A 19,321-nucleotide genomic window follows, 5' to 3' on the forward strand; every position below is an offset into this window, starting at 1 on the left:
AAGGGAGGCCTTTTTCGGATGGTCCATACATCAAGAATATTATTTATAAAACTATGGTTGAAATTAAGCATGGTATTAGTTTTGCTGAATCTCTGCCCCTATCTCGGCATACTGTTGCCCGGAATTGCGTTCAAATAGGGTCATTAGTTCAAGCGGCTATAATTCAAAGATTAAATAGCTGTGAATTTTTTTCTTTTGCACTAGATGAGAGCACAGACATAAATGACGTCTGTCAGCTAGCTATTTGCATTAGATGCGTAGATGCCGAATATAACATATTTGAAACAATAGTTACCATAGAGCCTATGCATGGCAATGTAAAAGGGAAGGCAGTTTATGATATTGTTGCTGAAAAACTTTTGTCTCTTGTAAACTCTGTTAAATTAGCTGGTATTTGTACAGACCGAGCAAAAGTCATGTGTGGTAAAATTGATGGGTTCATTGGACAACTTTTAAAAAATGAATATGACTTCAATACTTTTCATTGCCTCATTCACCAATTCGCACTTGCTACCAAATTTATATCGGAACACCCCTCAATGAAGCTAGCCGAAAAAATTATAAATAAAATCCGTGGAGGGCATAACTCATTAAACCATAGAAAATTCGTTAGTTTCTTAAAACAAAAGGGAGCCGCACATACAGATCTGAAACTTTTCACAGAAGTGAGATGGCTTAGTCGCGGACAGTGTCTTAACCGTTTATTTGAACTCAGGACATATGTGCAAGAATTTTTAGAACTGGAAAGTCTTGAAGAATGCCTAATATTGAAAGATCAAGGGTTTTTATTGGATCTGGCATTCTTAACAGATATTTCAACCATATTGAATAATTTGAATGTGGAACTTCAGGGCAAAGGAAAGAATGTTTGTCAGTTATGGGAAACCATTGTGGAATTTAAAACAAAATTATTTCTTATAGCAGAGGAGTTGAAGTCCAGTAATTTCTCAAATTTTCCCAAAATAGAAATAATTTATATGGTAGATGATGACAAATTTAAAATATGCGAGTATGTTTTAATGATAGAAGACATTTTGCATAACATGGAACAAAGGTTTCAAGATTTTGTACGTATAAAACCATTACTGGACATCTACCAAAATCCATTTAAATGTGATATCACGCAATATGAATTTGACATACAGTCTGAATTAATCATTCTTCGTAGTGAAATGGAATGTCCGGTAGAAGTGCAACCCACTAGATTTTGGAAAAACATAAAGACATCGGAATACCCTCATATTAAAGAGGTTTCTTATAAATGCCTTTCCTTCTTCGGAACAACATATTTTTGTGAACAAATATTTTCAGATTTAAAATATCTCTGCTCAAAACAACGGAATAGGTTGAGCTCGTCACAACTACGCAGCATTATGCTGATACGAAATTGCAGCAAGAGTATATTAATTGAGGACCTTATAAAATAATGATATGAATTTTTTTCTTTCAAAATTTAGTGGGTTATGATATATTCAGTAATGGTAGTATTTGATAAAAATCCTTCTCATTGATACATAATGCAAAATGTTTTGAATTTATTGTTTATTTTTAAAGAAAATATTACTCAGTATTTATTTACCTACTTTTATGATTTTTGTTTGTTTTAGCCTTTGAGGCATGAATTGTTGACATCGAAGTCTATCTTATGTTTAAACATTGAAGAAAAAATATATAAAAAAAAAGTATGTGCTAACAATTAATTTTTTAAATGTAAATAAAACTACTTTTATATCAATTATTTTTATATTAACCAGTGAATTGATTTTTTTTTACATTTAATTTAATTTTTTATTTATGTTTTTAGTTGAATTAAAATTAAATTTATATATTTGTATTTATACAAAACATTTCCCCCTATAATATGCTAGTACACTGTAATAATAATATCATTATGCATTAGTTGGAGCCAACAACTCATGAAATTTCTTTGAGTGGACGTTCACTCTCTCGCACCAATACACATTCATTTTTTGTTTTGAGCATCCCTGGTTTAAACGGCGACAGAATTGATCACAGAGATAAATTGCACAGCCGAATGTGTGAAATGAGCGAAAATGTGGACATTGATTACAAAGTAAAGCAAATGTCGTATTTATTTTCGCATTAAGCATTTGAATGTGGTGTTAAAAATACAAAAGGCCAAGCAGCGAACTTCGGGACAAAAAAAGCTATTAAAAATTCAAATTTAACTGCAAATATATGTAATTGATTATCTGTTAAATACTCTAGAGAATAGATACTATAACAGTTAATGTTATAATAGACTAAAATTTAATTAACAATGTCAACACGTATGTAATTAGATAAAACGAGTTGGACAGTTATATATCTCTAATTTTTTGTTCTTTGAAATAAATCTAAGAAAAACCAAATGTATGCATAATTTAATATAAATATGGGTGATTATTAGTTTAATGGGTAATAGATACTGATATGTGCCAAATTTGACCCCTTTGTGGGGGAGGTAACAGAAGGAGTGGATCGATATCTGACATCTTCACGCAGGATCCTGTGCTGGTATAAATGTTGGGATATGAGAAAATTCAAGAGAATTGGATGCTTATTTGGTATATTATTAAAATTATAAATATTCAAAATGTTGACCATTTGTTGGGGCCGATATTGCATATTTTCACCCCTGGTATAACATTGACTCTAATATTGCCTCTCCAAAGTAGTTTGACAATAATTTTACGATGTACTAACTTTGGGTCGAAACGGATACTCCCTTCAAGAGTTATCGCGCGCACGAGCCAGACAGACCGACGAGCAGCCTAAATATGGACAGATTCATCTTGAAACAGTCATCTTGATATAACACAAGTGTGCCCTTCTTTTCCACGTATCACATATTTTGTGGTCTTTGAATGCCTGTTAGATCACGTTCTTGGGAAATTTACCAGAATTCGTAAACAAATAATTCAATACGAGTGGGGCTGGTCAAAAACAAAAATTTTCCTTCCTATTAAAAAAAACACAACGCTCTTGAATTTACCATAACGCTTTATTTAACTTCACAAAACAATTAATTTTAAAAATATCGCGTTTTCATGAATGAATATCTTCCGTTAAATATCTTTCATTAAAATATCTTTCATTAAAAATAACAATAACAAAACTAAAAATACTTTTCATAACAAGTTTTGTGTCTATGGCTACTGACGTTTGTCATCGTGTGACATTATTAGCCGTACGTAGAGAGTTGTATTTTCTTTGAATTTTTAACTTTGCCCTACCTCGATATCATTGTACCATGGAAGATAATATGTTTATGATTTATGTGTTTGTTTCTCTATCGAGACGAGCTTAATGATCTGAAATTTGCAGTGTAAAGGAAAGCCAGATAGACACTATCACACACTCACCACTGGTGTGGATGATGGATTACAAGGGCAGTGCTCTGGAAAGTAGTATATATTTCGAACTTATTGCGAATTAGCATATGAGAATTAAACACTAGAAACTCTCCAAGTTCGACTCAAGTTCTATTAGCAAATCTTTTCACAGCAAAGTTTTCACTGCAAATTTCAGATCATTAAGCTCGTCTCGAAAGAGAAACAAACACATAAATTTACTTTCGTTTGAATGTACATACGCCATTCAACATTGTAGTTTTCATTCATAATTTTCAGTCTTCCCAAAATTTTTTTTTAAAATTTCATTAAATTTGGCAATTTCTAAATGTCATAATTTATTTTTTCGATAAATGCTTTCATTTATTAGGGATGGCACACATTCAATCTAAGTTCTGAGAGTGATTTGAATGGAACGAAGAACAAAAATCTCTGTTAGCTCAGCAAATTTTGTATTGGGAATTAAGTAGATATTTCTTAATTAATGGTCGAACAAGGAATAGATAGCGAATAACGTTCCATGTGAACTTAGCATGAGTGAGCTACAGTAACGATGAATGCGCATTGAAGAAGCCCTCCTCATGAAGTCCCATGTAAATAACATTTTTTAATTAAATTTAATTTATCCCTCAGCCATTGATCGGATAAAAATGGTAAGACCAAAAAACAATTTTTTGTAATATTCTTAAATTTAACAAAGCAAACGAAATTGTATAATTGACGAGATTGTACCACTCACAAATTCCAAGGCGCAGAAAATGGTGACGAAGCAGATGGTACAAAAGTCCGTCTCGTGCACTTCAGTGGCGGCAAGAAGAATAGTGAGAAACACTCTAATGGGAAGGAGATAGCCGTTCCTGTCGGCAATGCTTCGCGGAAACTTGTTAGAACAACGAAGCAAGATGATCAATTCGCTCAACGGATGGTACCGGGGGACCTTAAAGTAGCGGTTATTTATCGGCCTATCAGTGAGAACCATTGGCTGCTAATCGAAGGGAAGATCCGGTTTATTTACCTGTCGGATGAGGTCGAAGAGCGGAATAAAGAATCGGTAGATTTCGTAATTTTAGCAGTTAATGGCCGGAAATCCCTTTGTGAAGCCAGCTAGGTTGCCGCCGTGCTGTCTCAAAGATCCGATGCGGAATGGTGGCTTCAGGGTAGCTTGTTGAGTAGCAGAACACTTTTCTAATCTAATAGCTAATCCTCTCGGGGTCTAATTGCCTTGGTCCAGGAGCCCTATCTATTCATCAATAGGGCCTCCAGGATAGATGGCACGAATTATGCGGTTTTCGTCTCCACAAATTGGGACAAAGTAAATATATGCGTAGTTGCGAAAATAAATATAAATCTTATAGTTCTTAATAAAATCCACTACAGATCCTCTCAATCTACCACACAGAGATGTCCTGCAACTGTTAAAGAAAATGGGCAGTACATGCGACTCATCTTTGGATGTGACACAAACGCCCACCATTTTTTACGGGGGAAGCAGCGACGCGAAAGTCAGACGTTTTATTCTCAACAATTATCTTAGAATATGTAATATGGGTAAAGCTCCGAGATTTCAAAATAGTGTATGAAGGGAAGACATTGACATCACCCTCTCCAATATGATCGACTCTCCTATTAGCTATTGGAAGGTTTTTGAAAAGAGCTTCTTCTCACACCGCAAGATGGTATATTTCTAGATGAGAGAGTTTAATTAGAAAAACTGTTGACTTAGGGACATCGGCGGGAGGTGTTCTCTCACTCCTGATTTGGCTTCTGATGATTAACGAAATACTTGTGAGATTCGACAAGCTTCGAATAAAAGTGGTCGCATATGCCCATAACGAACTGGACAATGGTCTGTGGTAACGCAGCAAAGACTGAAGTTGTACTACTAACAAAGAAACGCGACATAGACCACGCCAGTGCTGGACGGGGTTACACTGATCTCTCCTCGTGCGCCAAGTACCCCGATACTATCCAGGAACAAGACTGGGGCCTCTTTGCTCTTTATTAATACAGAACCTCAAAGGAAACAGCTGGGGTCTTAGACCACAAGTCGTCACTGGATGTATGCCACAGAGGTCTGACATATAGGCTCCTCGTTTAATATTAAATCCAGTGCACTCATGTACAAATTAGCGACAGTGAAGAGAGCCTCTCAAAAGCACTCCCCAATCTGCATTGGATGTACCGCTAAACTTCCGACCAATGAATATTTTGACTCAATTCCTAGTTGGGAGCAGTGCGCTGGGACTACGAGAAGCTGGAGGAGAGCATACTTCACGTTTTGGTCATGCACAACTCCTGGACATATTAATTAGAATAAAATAGCACTTGGAAACCGGTTGCAAGTAGAAGAACAAGCTCCCTTCTATCACCTAGTAGGTCTGATCTTACAATCGTGGTGCATTGACCAGTCACAGCATTATCAGATATCTGACCTTAAGATGGAACAACAGTGTTCCTATCTACTGTAGACTATGCGAAGATAAGGAAGAGGTAGAGACGATTGAACATCAACTTTGCATATGTCCCATGTTATCCAAGAAGAGACATAGGCTATTTGGCATATGGGAGACAGAAACGCTAACGTTCTTCTAGGACATGGATCCCATCATCAATTTGCCATGGCCATTCTCTGGATAAGCAGACCACCCTCCTAACTACACTTCTCTCTATAAAAACTTTTGTTCTCCTTCTCATTTCTGTATCTCTCCTATCCCTATTTGGCATATGGGAGATAGAAACTCGAACGTTCTTCTCAGACATGGATCCCATCAGCATTAACAAATTTGCCGTAGCCAATCCACGTCTTACAAATTAATCTGCTGATTCATTGCCAGATATATTGCAATGGCCTGGAACCTGACAAAGCTTTAAGAACGACTTAACCTTTTCCAGTGCATTCTTACAATCTAAAACTGCCATAGATTTAATGGTACACAAGTAGACTATCGACGTATATAACCACAGTTCCGTTCAGATCAATGTTTCTGTTTGCCAATAGATTTATAACTTTTTTGATAGCAACGATAGCAAAATATAGTTTGCAGATATTTACCTACAATCAACAGAGCAACGTCGTCAGCGTAAACCACGACTTTAATTCCGGTTTGTGGTGTACCTTTTCCTTCCTTTCTAGTGATTTTAGTGCAAGGGATTTTCGTTTGTATTTCTTGGCCTCACTATAGCACTTGTTGAAGGCAGCATTATAGGGTGTTAAGTAAAATGTATAATCGTATATAATCGTTTGCTTACTTTCCTAAGATTACTCAAATATTTGGTCCACCAAACTGGTTGGCATTTCTTGCCAGGGAAGGTAAATGGACATGATTCCTTGTACCAGTCAGGTATGACTCTTGCTATGAAATTTACAGGTTTATCTAGGTTTGAGGTGATCTTAGTCTCGATATAACAGACTCTGCAAATTCATTTCAATGAGCCTTCTTGGGTTTCTGTTTTTTTTTTATAAATACCCTGTACAGAGATCTGCAATATTGTTTCCGATATACCGAAAAAGAACACTCGAGGGAGACCTTCCAGTTAAATATGTGCGATTCATCCATGTTAGTAAGGGTGAGATTAATAACTCTGACACTACCATTACTCACAATAACAATTTTTTAGGTAATTTCTGTGGTATTTGTTACCGTTTTTCTTTTAACTTCTAATACTTTTACCACGTTTTGTTTTACCATGTTTTGTTTATTGCAAAAAAATGATGCCCTGTTCAAGAACCTGCCATGATAAGATTAGGAAAATTTCAACTCGTGGAGAAAATGCGCACCTCGGATGAGAGAGAAAACAAAATTTACTTTTTTTTGAGTTTTGCCTTGTTAAGGCGAAGATCATGTTTATGATTTATGTGTTTGTTTCTCCTTCGAGACGAGCTTAATGATCTGAAATTTGCAGTGTAAAGGAAAGCCAGATAGACACTATCACACACTCACCACTGGTGTGGATGATGGCTTACAAGGGCAGTGCTCTGGAAAGTAGTATATATTTCGAACTTATTGCGAATTAGCATATGAGAATTAAACACTAGAAACTCTCCAAGTTCGACTCAAGTTCTATTAGCAAATCTTTTCACAGCAAAGTTTTCACTGCAAATTTCAGATCATTAAGCTCGTCTCGAAAGAGAAACAAACACATAAATTTACTTTCGTTTGAATGTACATACGCCATTCAACATTGTAGTTTTCATTCATAATTTTCAGTCTTCCCAAAATTTTTTTTTAAAATTTCATTAAATTTGGCAATTTCTAAATGTCATAATTTATTTTTTCGATAAATGCTTTCATTTATTAGGGATGGCACACATTCAATCTAAGTTCTGAGAGTGATTTGAATGGAACGAAGAACAAAAATCTCTGTTAGCTCAGCAAATTTTGTATTGGGAATTAAGTAGATATTTCTTAATTAATGGTCGAACAAGGAATAGATAGCGAATAACGTTCCATGTGAACTTAGCATGAGTGAGCTACAGTAACGATGAATGCGCATTGAAGAAGCCCTCCTCATGAAGTCCCATGTAAATAACATTTTTTAATTAAATTTAATTTATCCCTCAGCCATTGATCGGATAAAAATGGTAAGACCAAAAAACAATTTTTTGTAATATTCTTAAATTTAACAAAGCAAACGAAATTGTATAATTGACGAGATTGTACCACTCACAAATTCCAAGGCGCAGAAAATGGTGACGAAGCAGATGGTACAAAAGTCCGTCTCGTGCACTTCAGTGGCGGCAAGAAGAATAGTGAGAAACACTCTAATGGGAAGGAGATAGCCGTTCCTGTCGGCAATGCTTCGCGGAAACTTGTTAGAACAACGAAGCAAGATGATCAATTCGCTCAACGGATGGTACCGGGGGACCTTAAAGTAGCGGTTATTTATCGGCTTATCAGTGAGAACCATTGGCTGCTAATCGAAGGGAAGATCCGGTTTATTTACCTGTCGGATGAGGTCGAAGAGCGGAATAAAGAATCGGTAGATTTCGTAATTTTAGCAGTTAATGGCCGGAAATCCCTTTGTGAAGCCAGCTAGGTTGCCGCCGTGCTGTCTCAAAGATCCGATGCGGAATGGTGGCTTCAGGGTAACTTGTTGAGTAGCAGAACACTTTTCTAATCTAATAGCTAATCCTCTCGGGGTCTAATTGCCTTGGTCCAGGAGCCCTATCTATTCATCAATAGGGCCTCCAGGATAGATGGCACGAATTATGCGGTTTTCGTCTCCACAAATTGGGACAAAGTAAATATATGCGTAGTTGCGAAAATAAATATAAATCTTATAGTTCTTAATAAAATCCACTACAGATCCTCTCAATCTACCACACAGAGATGTCCTGCAACTGTTAAAGAAAATGGGCAGTACATGCGACTCATCTTTGGATGTGACACAAACGCCCACCATTTTTTACGGGGGAAGCAGCGACGCGAAAGTCAGACGTTTTATTCTCAACAATTATCTTAGAATATGTAATATGGGTAAATCTCCGAGATTTCAAAATAGTGTATGAAGGGAAGACATTGACATCACCCTCTCCAATATGATCGACTCTCCTATTAGCTATTGGAAGGTTTTTGAAAAGAGCTTCTTCTCACACCGCAAGATGGTATATTTCTAGATGAGAGAGTTTAATTAGAAAAACTGTTGACTTAGGGACATCGGCGGGAGGTGTTCTCTCACTCCTGATTTGGCTTCTGATGATTAACGAAATACTTGTGAGATTCGACAAGCTTCGAATAAAAGTGGTCGCATATGCCCATAACGAACTGGACAATGGTCTGTGGTAACGCAGCAAAGACTGAAGTTGTACTACTAACAAAGAAACGCGACATAGACCACGCCAGTGCTGGACGGGGTTACACTGATCTCTCCTCGTGCGCCAAGTACCCCGATACTATCCAGGAACAAGACTGGGGCCTCTTTGCTCTTTATTAATACAGAACCTCAAAGGAAACAGCTGGGGTCTTAGACCACAAGTCGTCACTGGATGTATGCCACAGAGGTCTGACATATAGGCTCCTCGTTTAATATTAAATCCAGTGCACTCATGTACAAATTAGCGACAGTGAAGAGAGCCTCTCAAAAGCACTCCCCAATCTGCATTGGATGTACCGCTAAACTTCCGACCAATGAATATTTTGACTCAATTCCTAGTTGGGAGCAGTGCGCTGGGACTACGAGAAGCTGGAGGAGAGCATACTTCACGTTTTGGTCATGCACAACTCCTGGACATATTAATTAGAATAAAATAGCACTTGGAAACCGGTTGCAAGTAGAAGAACAAGCTCCCTTCTATCACCTAGTAGGTCTGATCTTACAATCGTGGTGCATTGACCAGTCACAGCATTATCAGATATCTGACCTTAAGATGGAACAACAGTGTTCCTATCTACTGTAGACTATGCGAAGATAAGGAAGAGGTAGAGACGATTGAACATCAACTTTGCATATGTCCCATGTTATCCAAGAAGAGACATAGGCTATTTGGCATATGGGAGACAGAAACGCTAACGTTCTTCTAGGACATGGATCCCATCATCAATTTGCCATGGCCATTCTCTGGATAAGCAGACCACCCTCCTAACTACACTTCTCTCTATAAAAACTTTTGTTCTCCTTCTCATTTCTGTATCTCTCCTATCCCTATTTGGCATATGGGAGATAGAAACTCGAACGTTCTTCTCAGACATGGATCCCATCAGCATTAACAAATTTGCCGTAGCCAATCCACGTCTTACAAATTAATCTGCTGATTCATTGCCAGATATATTGCAATGGCCTGGAACCTGACAAAGCTTTAAGAACGACTTAACCTTTTCCAGTGCATTCTTACAATCTAAAACTGCCATAGATTTAATGGTACACAAGTAGACTATCGACGTATATAACCACAGTTCCGTTCAGATCAATGTTTCTGTTTGCCAATAGATTTATAACTTTTTTGATAGCAACGATAGCAAAATATAGTTTGCAGATATTTACCTACAATCAACAGAGCAACGTCGTCAGCGTAAACCACGACTTTAATTCCGGTTTGTGGTGTACCTTTTCCTTCCTTTCTAGTGATTTTAGTGCAAGGGATTTTCGTTTGTATTTCTTGGCCTCACTATAGCACTTGTTGAAGGCAGCATTATAGGGTGTTAAGTAAAATGTATAATCGTATATAATCGTTTGCTTACTTTCCTAAGATTACTCAAATATTTGGTCCACCAAACTGGTTGGCATTTCTTGCCAGGGAAGGTAAATGGACATGATTCCTTGTACCAGTCAGGTATGACTCTTGCTATGAAATTTACAGGTTTATCTAGGTTTGAGGTGATCTTAGTCTCGATATAACAGACTCTGCAAATTCATTTCAATGAGCCTTCTTGGGTTTCTGTTTTTTTTTTTATAAATACCCTGTACAGAGATCTGCAATATTGTTTCCGATATACCGAAAAAGAACACTCGAGGGAGACCTTCCAGTTAAATATGTGCGATTCATCCATGTTAGTAAGGGTGAGATTAATAACTCTGACACTACCATTACTCACAATAACAATTTTTTAGGTAATTTCTGTGGTATTTGTTACCGTTTTTCTTTTAACTTCTAATACTTTTACCACGTTTTGTTTTACCATGTTTTGTTTATTGCAAAAAAATGATGCCCTGTTCAAGAACCTGCCATGATAAGATTAGGAAAATTTCAACTCGTGGAGAAAATGCGCACCTCGGATGAGAGAGAAAACAAAATTTACTTTTTTTTGAGTTTTGCCTTGTTAAGGCGAAGATCATGTTTATGATTTATGTGTTTGTTTCTCCTTCGAGACGAGCTTAATGATTTGAAATTTGCAGTGAAAAGGAAAGCCAGATAGACACTATCAAACACTCACCACGATGCGACGCGTTTCGCCGTTGGTTAAGCGGCTCATCAGGCATATTTGGTGTGGATGATGGCTTACAAGGGCCGTTCTCTGGAAAGTAGTACATATTTCGAACTTATTGTGAATTAGCATATGCGAATTAAACACTAGAAACTCTTCAAGTTCGACTCAAGTTCTATTAGCAGATCTTCACAGCAAAGTTTGTTTTGTAGTGATGGATTTTTTGTCCACAACAACTACATTGCTTCCAATGCATACACATGTTTTAGTGCTGCTTTATGAAGACGGGCTAATGGCTCTGAACGTAGAGACGGCAACTTCTAATTGGCTGCACACCGAGGTCCGCGGTTCAAATCCCACAGCCAGGCTCGGCTGAATTTTAATTTTTGAGTTTTGCATTGTTAAGGCGAAGATCATATGTTTATGATTTATGTGTTTGTTTCTCTATCGAGACGAGCTTAATGATCTGAAATTTGCAGTGTAAAGGAAAGCCAGATAGACACTATCACACACTCACCACTGGTGTGGATGATGGCTTACAAGGGCAGTTTTCTGGAAAGTAGTATATATTTCGAACTTTTTGCGAATTAGCATATGCGAATTAAACACTAGAAACTCCCCAAGTTCGACTCAAGCTCTATTAGCAAATCTTTTCACAGCAAAGTTTTCACTGCAAATTTCAGATCATTGAGCTCGTCTCGAAAGAGAAACAAACACATAAATTTACTTTCGTTTGAATGTACATACGCCATTCAACATTGTAGTTTTCATTCATAATTTTCAGTCTTCCCAAAAATTTTTTTAAAATTTCATTAAATTTGGCAATTTTTAAATGTCATAATTTATTTTTTCGATAAATGCTTTTATTTATTAGGGATGGCACACATTCAATCTAAGTTCTAAGAGTGATTTGAATGGAACGAAGAACAAAAATCTTTGTTAGCTCAGCAAATGTTGTATTGGGAATTAAGTAGATATTTCTTAATTAATGGTCGAACAAGGAATAGATAGAATAACGTTCCATGTGAACTTAGCATGAGTGAGCTACAGTAACGATGAATGTGCATTGAAGAAGCCCTCCTCATGAAGTCCCATGTAAATAACATTTTAAATTAAATTTAATGTATCCCCCAGCCATTGATTGGATACAAATGGCAAGACCAAAAAACAATTTTTTGTAATATTCTTAAATTTAACAAAGCAAACGAAATTGTATAATTGACGAGATTGTACCACTCATAAATTCCAAGGCGCAGAAAATGGTGACGAAGCAGATGGTACAAAAGTCCGTCTTGGGCACTTCAGTGGCGGCAAGAAGAATGGTGAGAAACACTCTAATGGGAAGGAGATAGCCGTTCCTGTCGACAATGCTTGTTAGAAAAACGAAGCAAGATGATCAATTCGCTCAACGGATGGTACCGGGGGACCTTAAAGTAGCGGTTATTTATGGGCTCATCAGTGAGGACCATTGGCTGCTAATCGAAGGGAAGATCCGGTTTATTTACCGTTCGGATGAGGTCGTTTTACCGTTCGGATGCATGACAGTCATTACATGCGAAAATAAAGAATCGGTAGATTTCGTAATTTTAGCAGTTAATGGCCGGAAATCCCTTTGTGAAGCCAGCTAGGTTACCGCCGTGCTGTCTCAAAGATCCGATGCGGAATGGTGGCTTCAGGGTAGCTTGTTGAGAAGCAGAATACTGTTCTTATCACAGGAATCACTACAAGGTCGCGGCTGCCAAACTTTAGCTAATCCTCTCGGGGTCTAATTGCCTTGGTCCAGGAGCCCTATCTATTCATCAATGGGGCCTCCAGGATAGACAAATTGGGACAAAGTAGGTATATGCATAGTTGCGAAAATAAATATAAATCTTATAATTCTTAATAAAATCCACTACAGATCCTCTCAATCTACCACACAGAGATGTCCTGCAACTATTAAAGAAAATGGGCAGTACATGCGACTCATCTTTGGATGTGACACAAACGCCCACCATTTTTTACGGGGGAAGCAGCGACGCGAAAGTCAGACGTTTTATTCCCAACAATTATCTTAGAATATGTAATATGGGTAAATCTTCGAGATTTCAAAATAGTGTATGAAGGGAAGTCATTGACATCACCCTCTCCAATATGATCGACTCTCCTATTAGCTATTGGAAGGTTTTTGAAAAGAGCTTCTTCTCACACCGCAAGATGATATATTTCTAGATGAGAGATTTTCATTAGAAAAACTGTTGACTTAGGGACATCGGCGGGAGGTGTTCTCTCACTCCTGATTTGGCTTCTGATGATTAACGAAATACTTGCGAGTTTCGACAAGCTTCGAATAAAAGTGGTCGCATATGCTCATAACGAACTAGACAATGGTCTGTGGTAACGCAGCAAAGACTGAAGTTGTACTACTAACAAAGAAACGCGACATAGACCACGCCAGTGCTGGACGGGGTTACACTGATCTCTCCTCGTGCGCCAAGTACTTCGATACTATCCAGGAACAAGACTGGGGCCTCTTTGCTCTTTATTAATGCAGAACCTCAAAGGAAACAGCTGGGGTCTTAGACCACAAGTCGTACACTGGATGTATGACACAGAGGTCTGACATATAGGATCCTCGTTTGAGATTAAATCCAGTGTACTCATGTACAAATTAGCGACAGTGAAGAGAGCCTCTCAAAAGCACTCCCCAATCTGCATTGGATGTACCGCTAAACTTCCAACCAATGAATATTTTGACTCAATTCCTAGTTGGAAGCAGTGCGCTGGGACTACGAGAAGCTGGAGGGGAGCATACTTCACGTTTTGGTCTTGCACAAATCCTGGACATATTAATTAGAATAAAATAGCACTTGGAAACCGGTTGCAAGTAGAAGAACAAGCTCCCTTCTATCACCTAGTAGGTCTGATCTTACAATCGTGGTGCATTGACCAGTCACAGCATTATCAGATATCTGACCTTAAGATGGGACAAAAGTGTTCCTATCTACTGTAGACTATGCGAAGATAAGGAAGAGGTGGAGACGATTGAACATCAACTTTGCATATGTCCCATGTTATCCAAGAAGAGACATAGGCTACTTGGCATATGGGAGACAGAAACGCTAACGTTCTTCTAGGACATGGATCCCATCATCAATTTGCCATGGCCATTCTCTGGATAAGCAGACCACCCTCTTAACTACACTTCTCTCTATAAAACTTTTGTTCTCCTTCTCATTTCTGTATCTCTCCTATCCCTATTTGGCATATGGGAGATGGAAACTCGAACGTTCTTCTCAGACATGGATCCCATCAGCATTAACAAATTTGCCATAGCCATTCCCTGGCTAGGCTGACCACCCTCCTTACTACACTTCTCTCTATAAAACTGTTGACTTGAAATTCCTAATCTTATCATGGCAGGTTCTTGAACAGGGTATAAGTTTTTTGCAATAAACAGAACATGGTAAAACAAAACGTGGTAAAATTATTAGAAGTTAAAAGAAAAACTATAACAAATACCACAGAAATTACATAAAAAATTGTTATTGTTCGTAATGGTAGTGTCAGAGTTATTGATCTCACCCTTACTAACATGGATGAATCGCACATATTGAACTGGAAGGTCTCCTTCGAGTTTTCTTTTTCGGAATATCGGAAAACAAAATTGCAGATATCTGTACTGGGTATTTATAAAAAAAAAACAGAAACCCAAGGAAGGCTCATTGAAATGAATTTGCAGAGTCTATTATATCGAGACTAAGATCACCTCAAACCTAGATAAACCTGTAAATTTCATAGAAAGAGACATACTTGACTGATACAAGGAATCATGTCCGTTTACCTTCCCTGGCAAGAAATGCCAACCAGTTTGGTGGACCAAATATTTGAGTAATCTTAGGAAAGTAAGCAAACGATTATACGATTATACATTTTACTTAACACCCTATAATGCTGCCTTCAACAAGTACTATAGTGAGGTCAAGAAATACAAACGAAAATCCCTTGCACTAAAATCACTAGAAAGGAAGGAAAAGGTACACCACAAACCGGAATTAAAGTCGTGGTTTACGATGACGACGTTGCTCTGTTGATTCTAGGTAAATATCTGCAAACTATATTTTGCTATCGTTGCTATCAAAAAAGTTATACATCTTTTGGCCATCAGAAACATTGAACTGAACGAAACGGAACGGTGGTTATATACGTCGATAGTCTACTTGTGTACCATTAAATCTATGGCAGTTTTAGATTGTAAGAATGCACTGGAAAAGGTTAAGTCGTTCTTAAAGCTTTGTCAGATTCCAGGCCATTGCAATATATCTGGCAATGAATCAGCAGATTAATTTGTAAGACGTGGATTCGAGTCAATCGACCTGGAGATCGAGCCATCGTTTTTCCATATCTTCCGAATAATAGAAGGTCCTCTTATAGGACTATTTTAAGTATTTTGCAGTGTTCCTGCAAAATACTTAATACTATGGTGGTTTTTGTTCGGGTTGGTTTAAGCTACATGCGCAACTACACGAATTCAATATTTCACTCGGAGACTTTTGGCCAATTTTGTTCATTCTAGAAAGAAGTGAACCTTTTGGGATAGGAGAGATACAGAACCGGAAGGAGACCAACAGTTTTATAGAGAGAAGTGTAGTAAGGAGGGTGGTCAGCCTAGCCAGGGAATGGCTACGGCAAATTTGTTAATGCTGATGGGATCCATGTCTGAGAAGAACGTTCGAGTTTCTATCTCCCATATGCCAAATAGGGATAGGAGAGATACAGAAATGAGAAGGAGAACAAAAGTTTTATAGAGAGAAGTGTAGTTAGGTGGGTGGTGTGCTTATCCAGAGAATGGCCATGGCAAATTGATGATGGGATCCATGTCCTAGAAGAACGTTAGCGTTTCTGTCTCCCATATGCCAAGTAGCCTATGTCTCTTCTTGGATAACATGGGACATATGCAAAGTTGATGTTCAATCGTCTCTACCTCTTCCTTATCTTCGCATAGTCTACAGTAGATAGGAACACTGTTGTCCCATCTTAAGGTCAGATATCTGATAATGCTGTGACTGGTCAATGCACCACGATTGTAAGATCAGACCTACTAGGTGATAGAAGGGAGCTTGTTCTTCTACTTGCAACCGGTTTCCAAGTGCTATTTTATTCTAATTAATATGTCCAGGATTTGTGCAAGACCAAAACGTGAAGTATGCTCCCCTCCAGCTTCTCGTAGTCCCAGCGCACTGCTTCCAACTAGGAATTGAGTCAAAATATTCATTGGTTGGAAGTTTAGCGGTACATCCAATGCAGATTGGGGAGTGCTTTTGAGAGGCTCTCTTCACTGTCGCTAATTTGTACATGAGTACACTTAATCTCAGATCTCGTCACCATTTTCTGCGCCTTGGAATTTATGAGTGGTACAATCTCGTCAATTATACAATTTCGTTTGCTTTGTTAAATTTAAGAATATTACAAAAAATTGGTTTTTGGTCTTGCCATTTTTATCCGATCAGTGGCTGAGGGGTACATTAAATTTAATTTAAAAATGTTATTTACATGGGACTTCATGTAGCTCACTCATGCTAAGTTCACATGGAACGTTATTCGCTATCTATTCCTTGTTCGACCATTAATTAAGAAATATCTACTTAATTCCCAATACAACATTTGCTGAGCTAACAAAAGTTGTGTTCCAGAACCAACAAATTAGTACTAATTAGTGCTAATTCTGCTACAACGCGTTCCCGTACTCCAAAAACTAGCAAAACTTGCAGCTCTTTCGAGAACAAAATGGCGCTGAGAGGTGCACATTTCTGCTTGTTTTAGCTACATGAATTTGGCCGAGCAGAAATGTGCAACTTGTAAATTTGACATTTAATTGGCAGGGCTAACAAGGTTGAAAAATGTATTTATACATTTCAATGTTCGCGCTTCACAACAAATGTAAAGAAAAACGATCATTTAAAAACTAAAGGAAAAACTAATATCTGTCGTGCAAATAACAGAAAGAGAAAACATGGAGCAACTGATGTATTCACTTTTGGATGATTCCAGCAGTGAAGAGGACTGGCTGAATGAGGAATCAGGCGAAGAAAACGTATTGGAAAACATTGCAAAATTAGTGAAAGGTAAATTGAAAAATTAAGCTTAAAACCGAAAGTAGGATTGTTTTCAGCAGTTCTCCTGCTGGCCCCAAGATTCTATTGAGACGATTGAGTTATGTTGTTCCCAACTGTTGGCCACTTATGGGGCGTGTTCCGAAGGAGTGCGCAAATATTGTTCAATTCGTGTCACAACGAGCCTATATAGAGTATTTTGTGGTTTGCGGGTCATGAAGCCTGTAGCTATAGAGATCTTTCCGATAGATTTAATGTAACCATATCTTCTGTAAGTCGTATTATAAAGCGAGTGACTTACTTTTTAAGTACACTAAGTCCACAGGTGATAAAGTGGCCTTCAGCAGAAGAACGACAAGTTTCGAGTGAATACTTTAAACTGAAATGTGGATTTTCCGGAGCTATTGGTAAGTGAAAATTGAGCTCTTTTTTTGTTCCAAACAAAGAGTAGATTAAGTAAAGATTGCTGCGATTTTATAGATTTGTACAATTGACAAATACCAATATAATCTAAATTTAAGAAAATTTTTAACAATTTTTATTATTTTCTAGGTTGCATTGATGGGACCCATGTTATCATTGATCCGCCAAAGGATGGACGAAATGATTATGTCGACCGCAAAGGACATTTTTCATTAAAAGTCCAAGGAGTGTGCAATGAAAAACGTAAATTTATTAATGTGTTTATCGGATACCCGGGGTCTGCACATGATAGTTGGGTTTACCAAAATTCGCCATTATCTCAAAATTTAGATAGCAAATGTGGAGGTAAGAATTTGTGTGTTATTTGCCTCAATCAGTCAGTAATATATTTTGTTAGACTACTTTCTTCTTGGTGACTCAGCATATCCATGTAGCAGGTATCTTGTCACACCCTACAGGGATAATGGCCATCTGACTGCCCCGAAAAAACTTTTCAACAAAAAGTTAAGCTCAGGACGGGTAAAAATAGAGCACACTTTCGGTATGGTAAAGCAAAGATTTCGGCAGCTGTACTATTGCAAGCTTAGAGGTGTGAAAAAGCTCTGCCATTTTATAAGGGCGTGTTGCGTTCTGCACAACCTTGCAAATGAGAACGATTTCGATTTTGATGAAATTAGTGAAGAAGAACCTGAAGTAGATGTATCTTCTGGTCATCAAGACATGTCAGCCAACAATGCACGCCGAGATATTTTGTGCCTTGAAATTCGAAAAAATATAACAGGTGTGTATTATGAACAAGTTAAAAAGTATCCATCGGTTTGCCGACAGATTGATACCCCCGCCTTTATCCGTTTGTTAAAATATATTTCGACATGCAATATTGTCCATTTCGCTTATGGCGATATGTTCACGCTTTTTTAAGGAGGTAGCAGAAAGTGTGGACCGATATATCCTATTTTCACACTAGATGTTGGCTTGATAGAAATATTGGAATGTAAGAAGTTTAAAAATAATTTACTTCTCACTTTATGAACGTTTTGGTTATTCAAAATTTTGACCCTTTGTGTGGGAGGTACCAGAAGGTGTGAACATTAAATATATTCCAAATTTGGGCACTTTTTGGGGTAGGTACTAGAAGGAGTCCGATCTGGTCCATATTCGTTCCCGGCCTTGTGGTTTGGAATACCAACTTTGGATCAACCACACTCTTCCAACAAGCAGAATTTTCTTCAAAAATTGTGTATCTCAATACTCCAATCGACAATAGATCTAATGTATTTACACGTCATCCAAACCTATCAAATCAGACATAGATTATAAGCGAAGTGGACAATATTGTCCTATCCTTTAGACAGTTCCGATATAAAGGCACAAAATTTTGAATAATAATAAAGTATGTCTAAATGTCGGCTAAACCGACAGATACTTTGAAGCTTGTTATTGGATAAATCTCTTATTTTTCTCTTTTCAGACCTATAGACACACCCACTTCAAATAATTTCATAATTACATTATGTTATATATATATATGTTATATATATATATATATATATATATATATATATATATATATATTTATACATATATATAT

General features: G+C 37.5%; 1 protein-coding gene across 4 annotated transcripts; it reads left to right on the forward strand.

Moving 5' to 3' along the window:
• The first annotated feature begins 16,756 nt into the window (after window positions 1-16,756).
• LOC101896733 (putative nuclease HARBI1) lies at window positions 16,757-19,298 on the forward strand. 4 transcript variants are annotated; one of them, XM_059131737.1, is made up of 6 exons: window positions 16,758-16,994; window positions 17,077-17,134; window positions 17,197-17,319; window positions 17,860-18,075; window positions 18,128-18,511; window positions 19,202-19,298. In XM_059131737.1, exons 3-6 carry the CDS (start codon window positions 17,208-17,210, stop codon window positions 19,207-19,209), a joined length of 720 nt encoding a protein of 239 aa, XP_058987720.1. In that variant the 5' UTR covers window positions 16,758-16,994; window positions 17,077-17,134; window positions 17,197-17,207; the 3' UTR covers window positions 19,210-19,298. The 4 variants fall into 4 exon arrangements, with proteins under 4 accessions (XP_019892244.1, XP_058987720.1, XP_058987719.1 ...); XM_059131736.1 differs by having other exon boundaries at window positions 16,758-17,134; XM_020036685.2 differs by having other exon boundaries at window positions 16,757-17,319; window positions 18,152-18,511.
• The last annotated feature ends 23 nt before the right edge of the window (window positions 19,299-19,321 follow it).

Source organism: Musca domestica, unplaced genomic scaffold (genome assembly GCF_030504385.1).
Source record: "Musca domestica strain aabys unplaced genomic scaffold, Musca_domestica.polishedcontigs.V.1.1 9, whole genome shotgun sequence".
In the NCBI taxonomy this organism is placed as follows: domain Eukaryota; kingdom Metazoa; phylum Arthropoda; class Insecta; order Diptera; family Muscidae; genus Musca; species Musca domestica.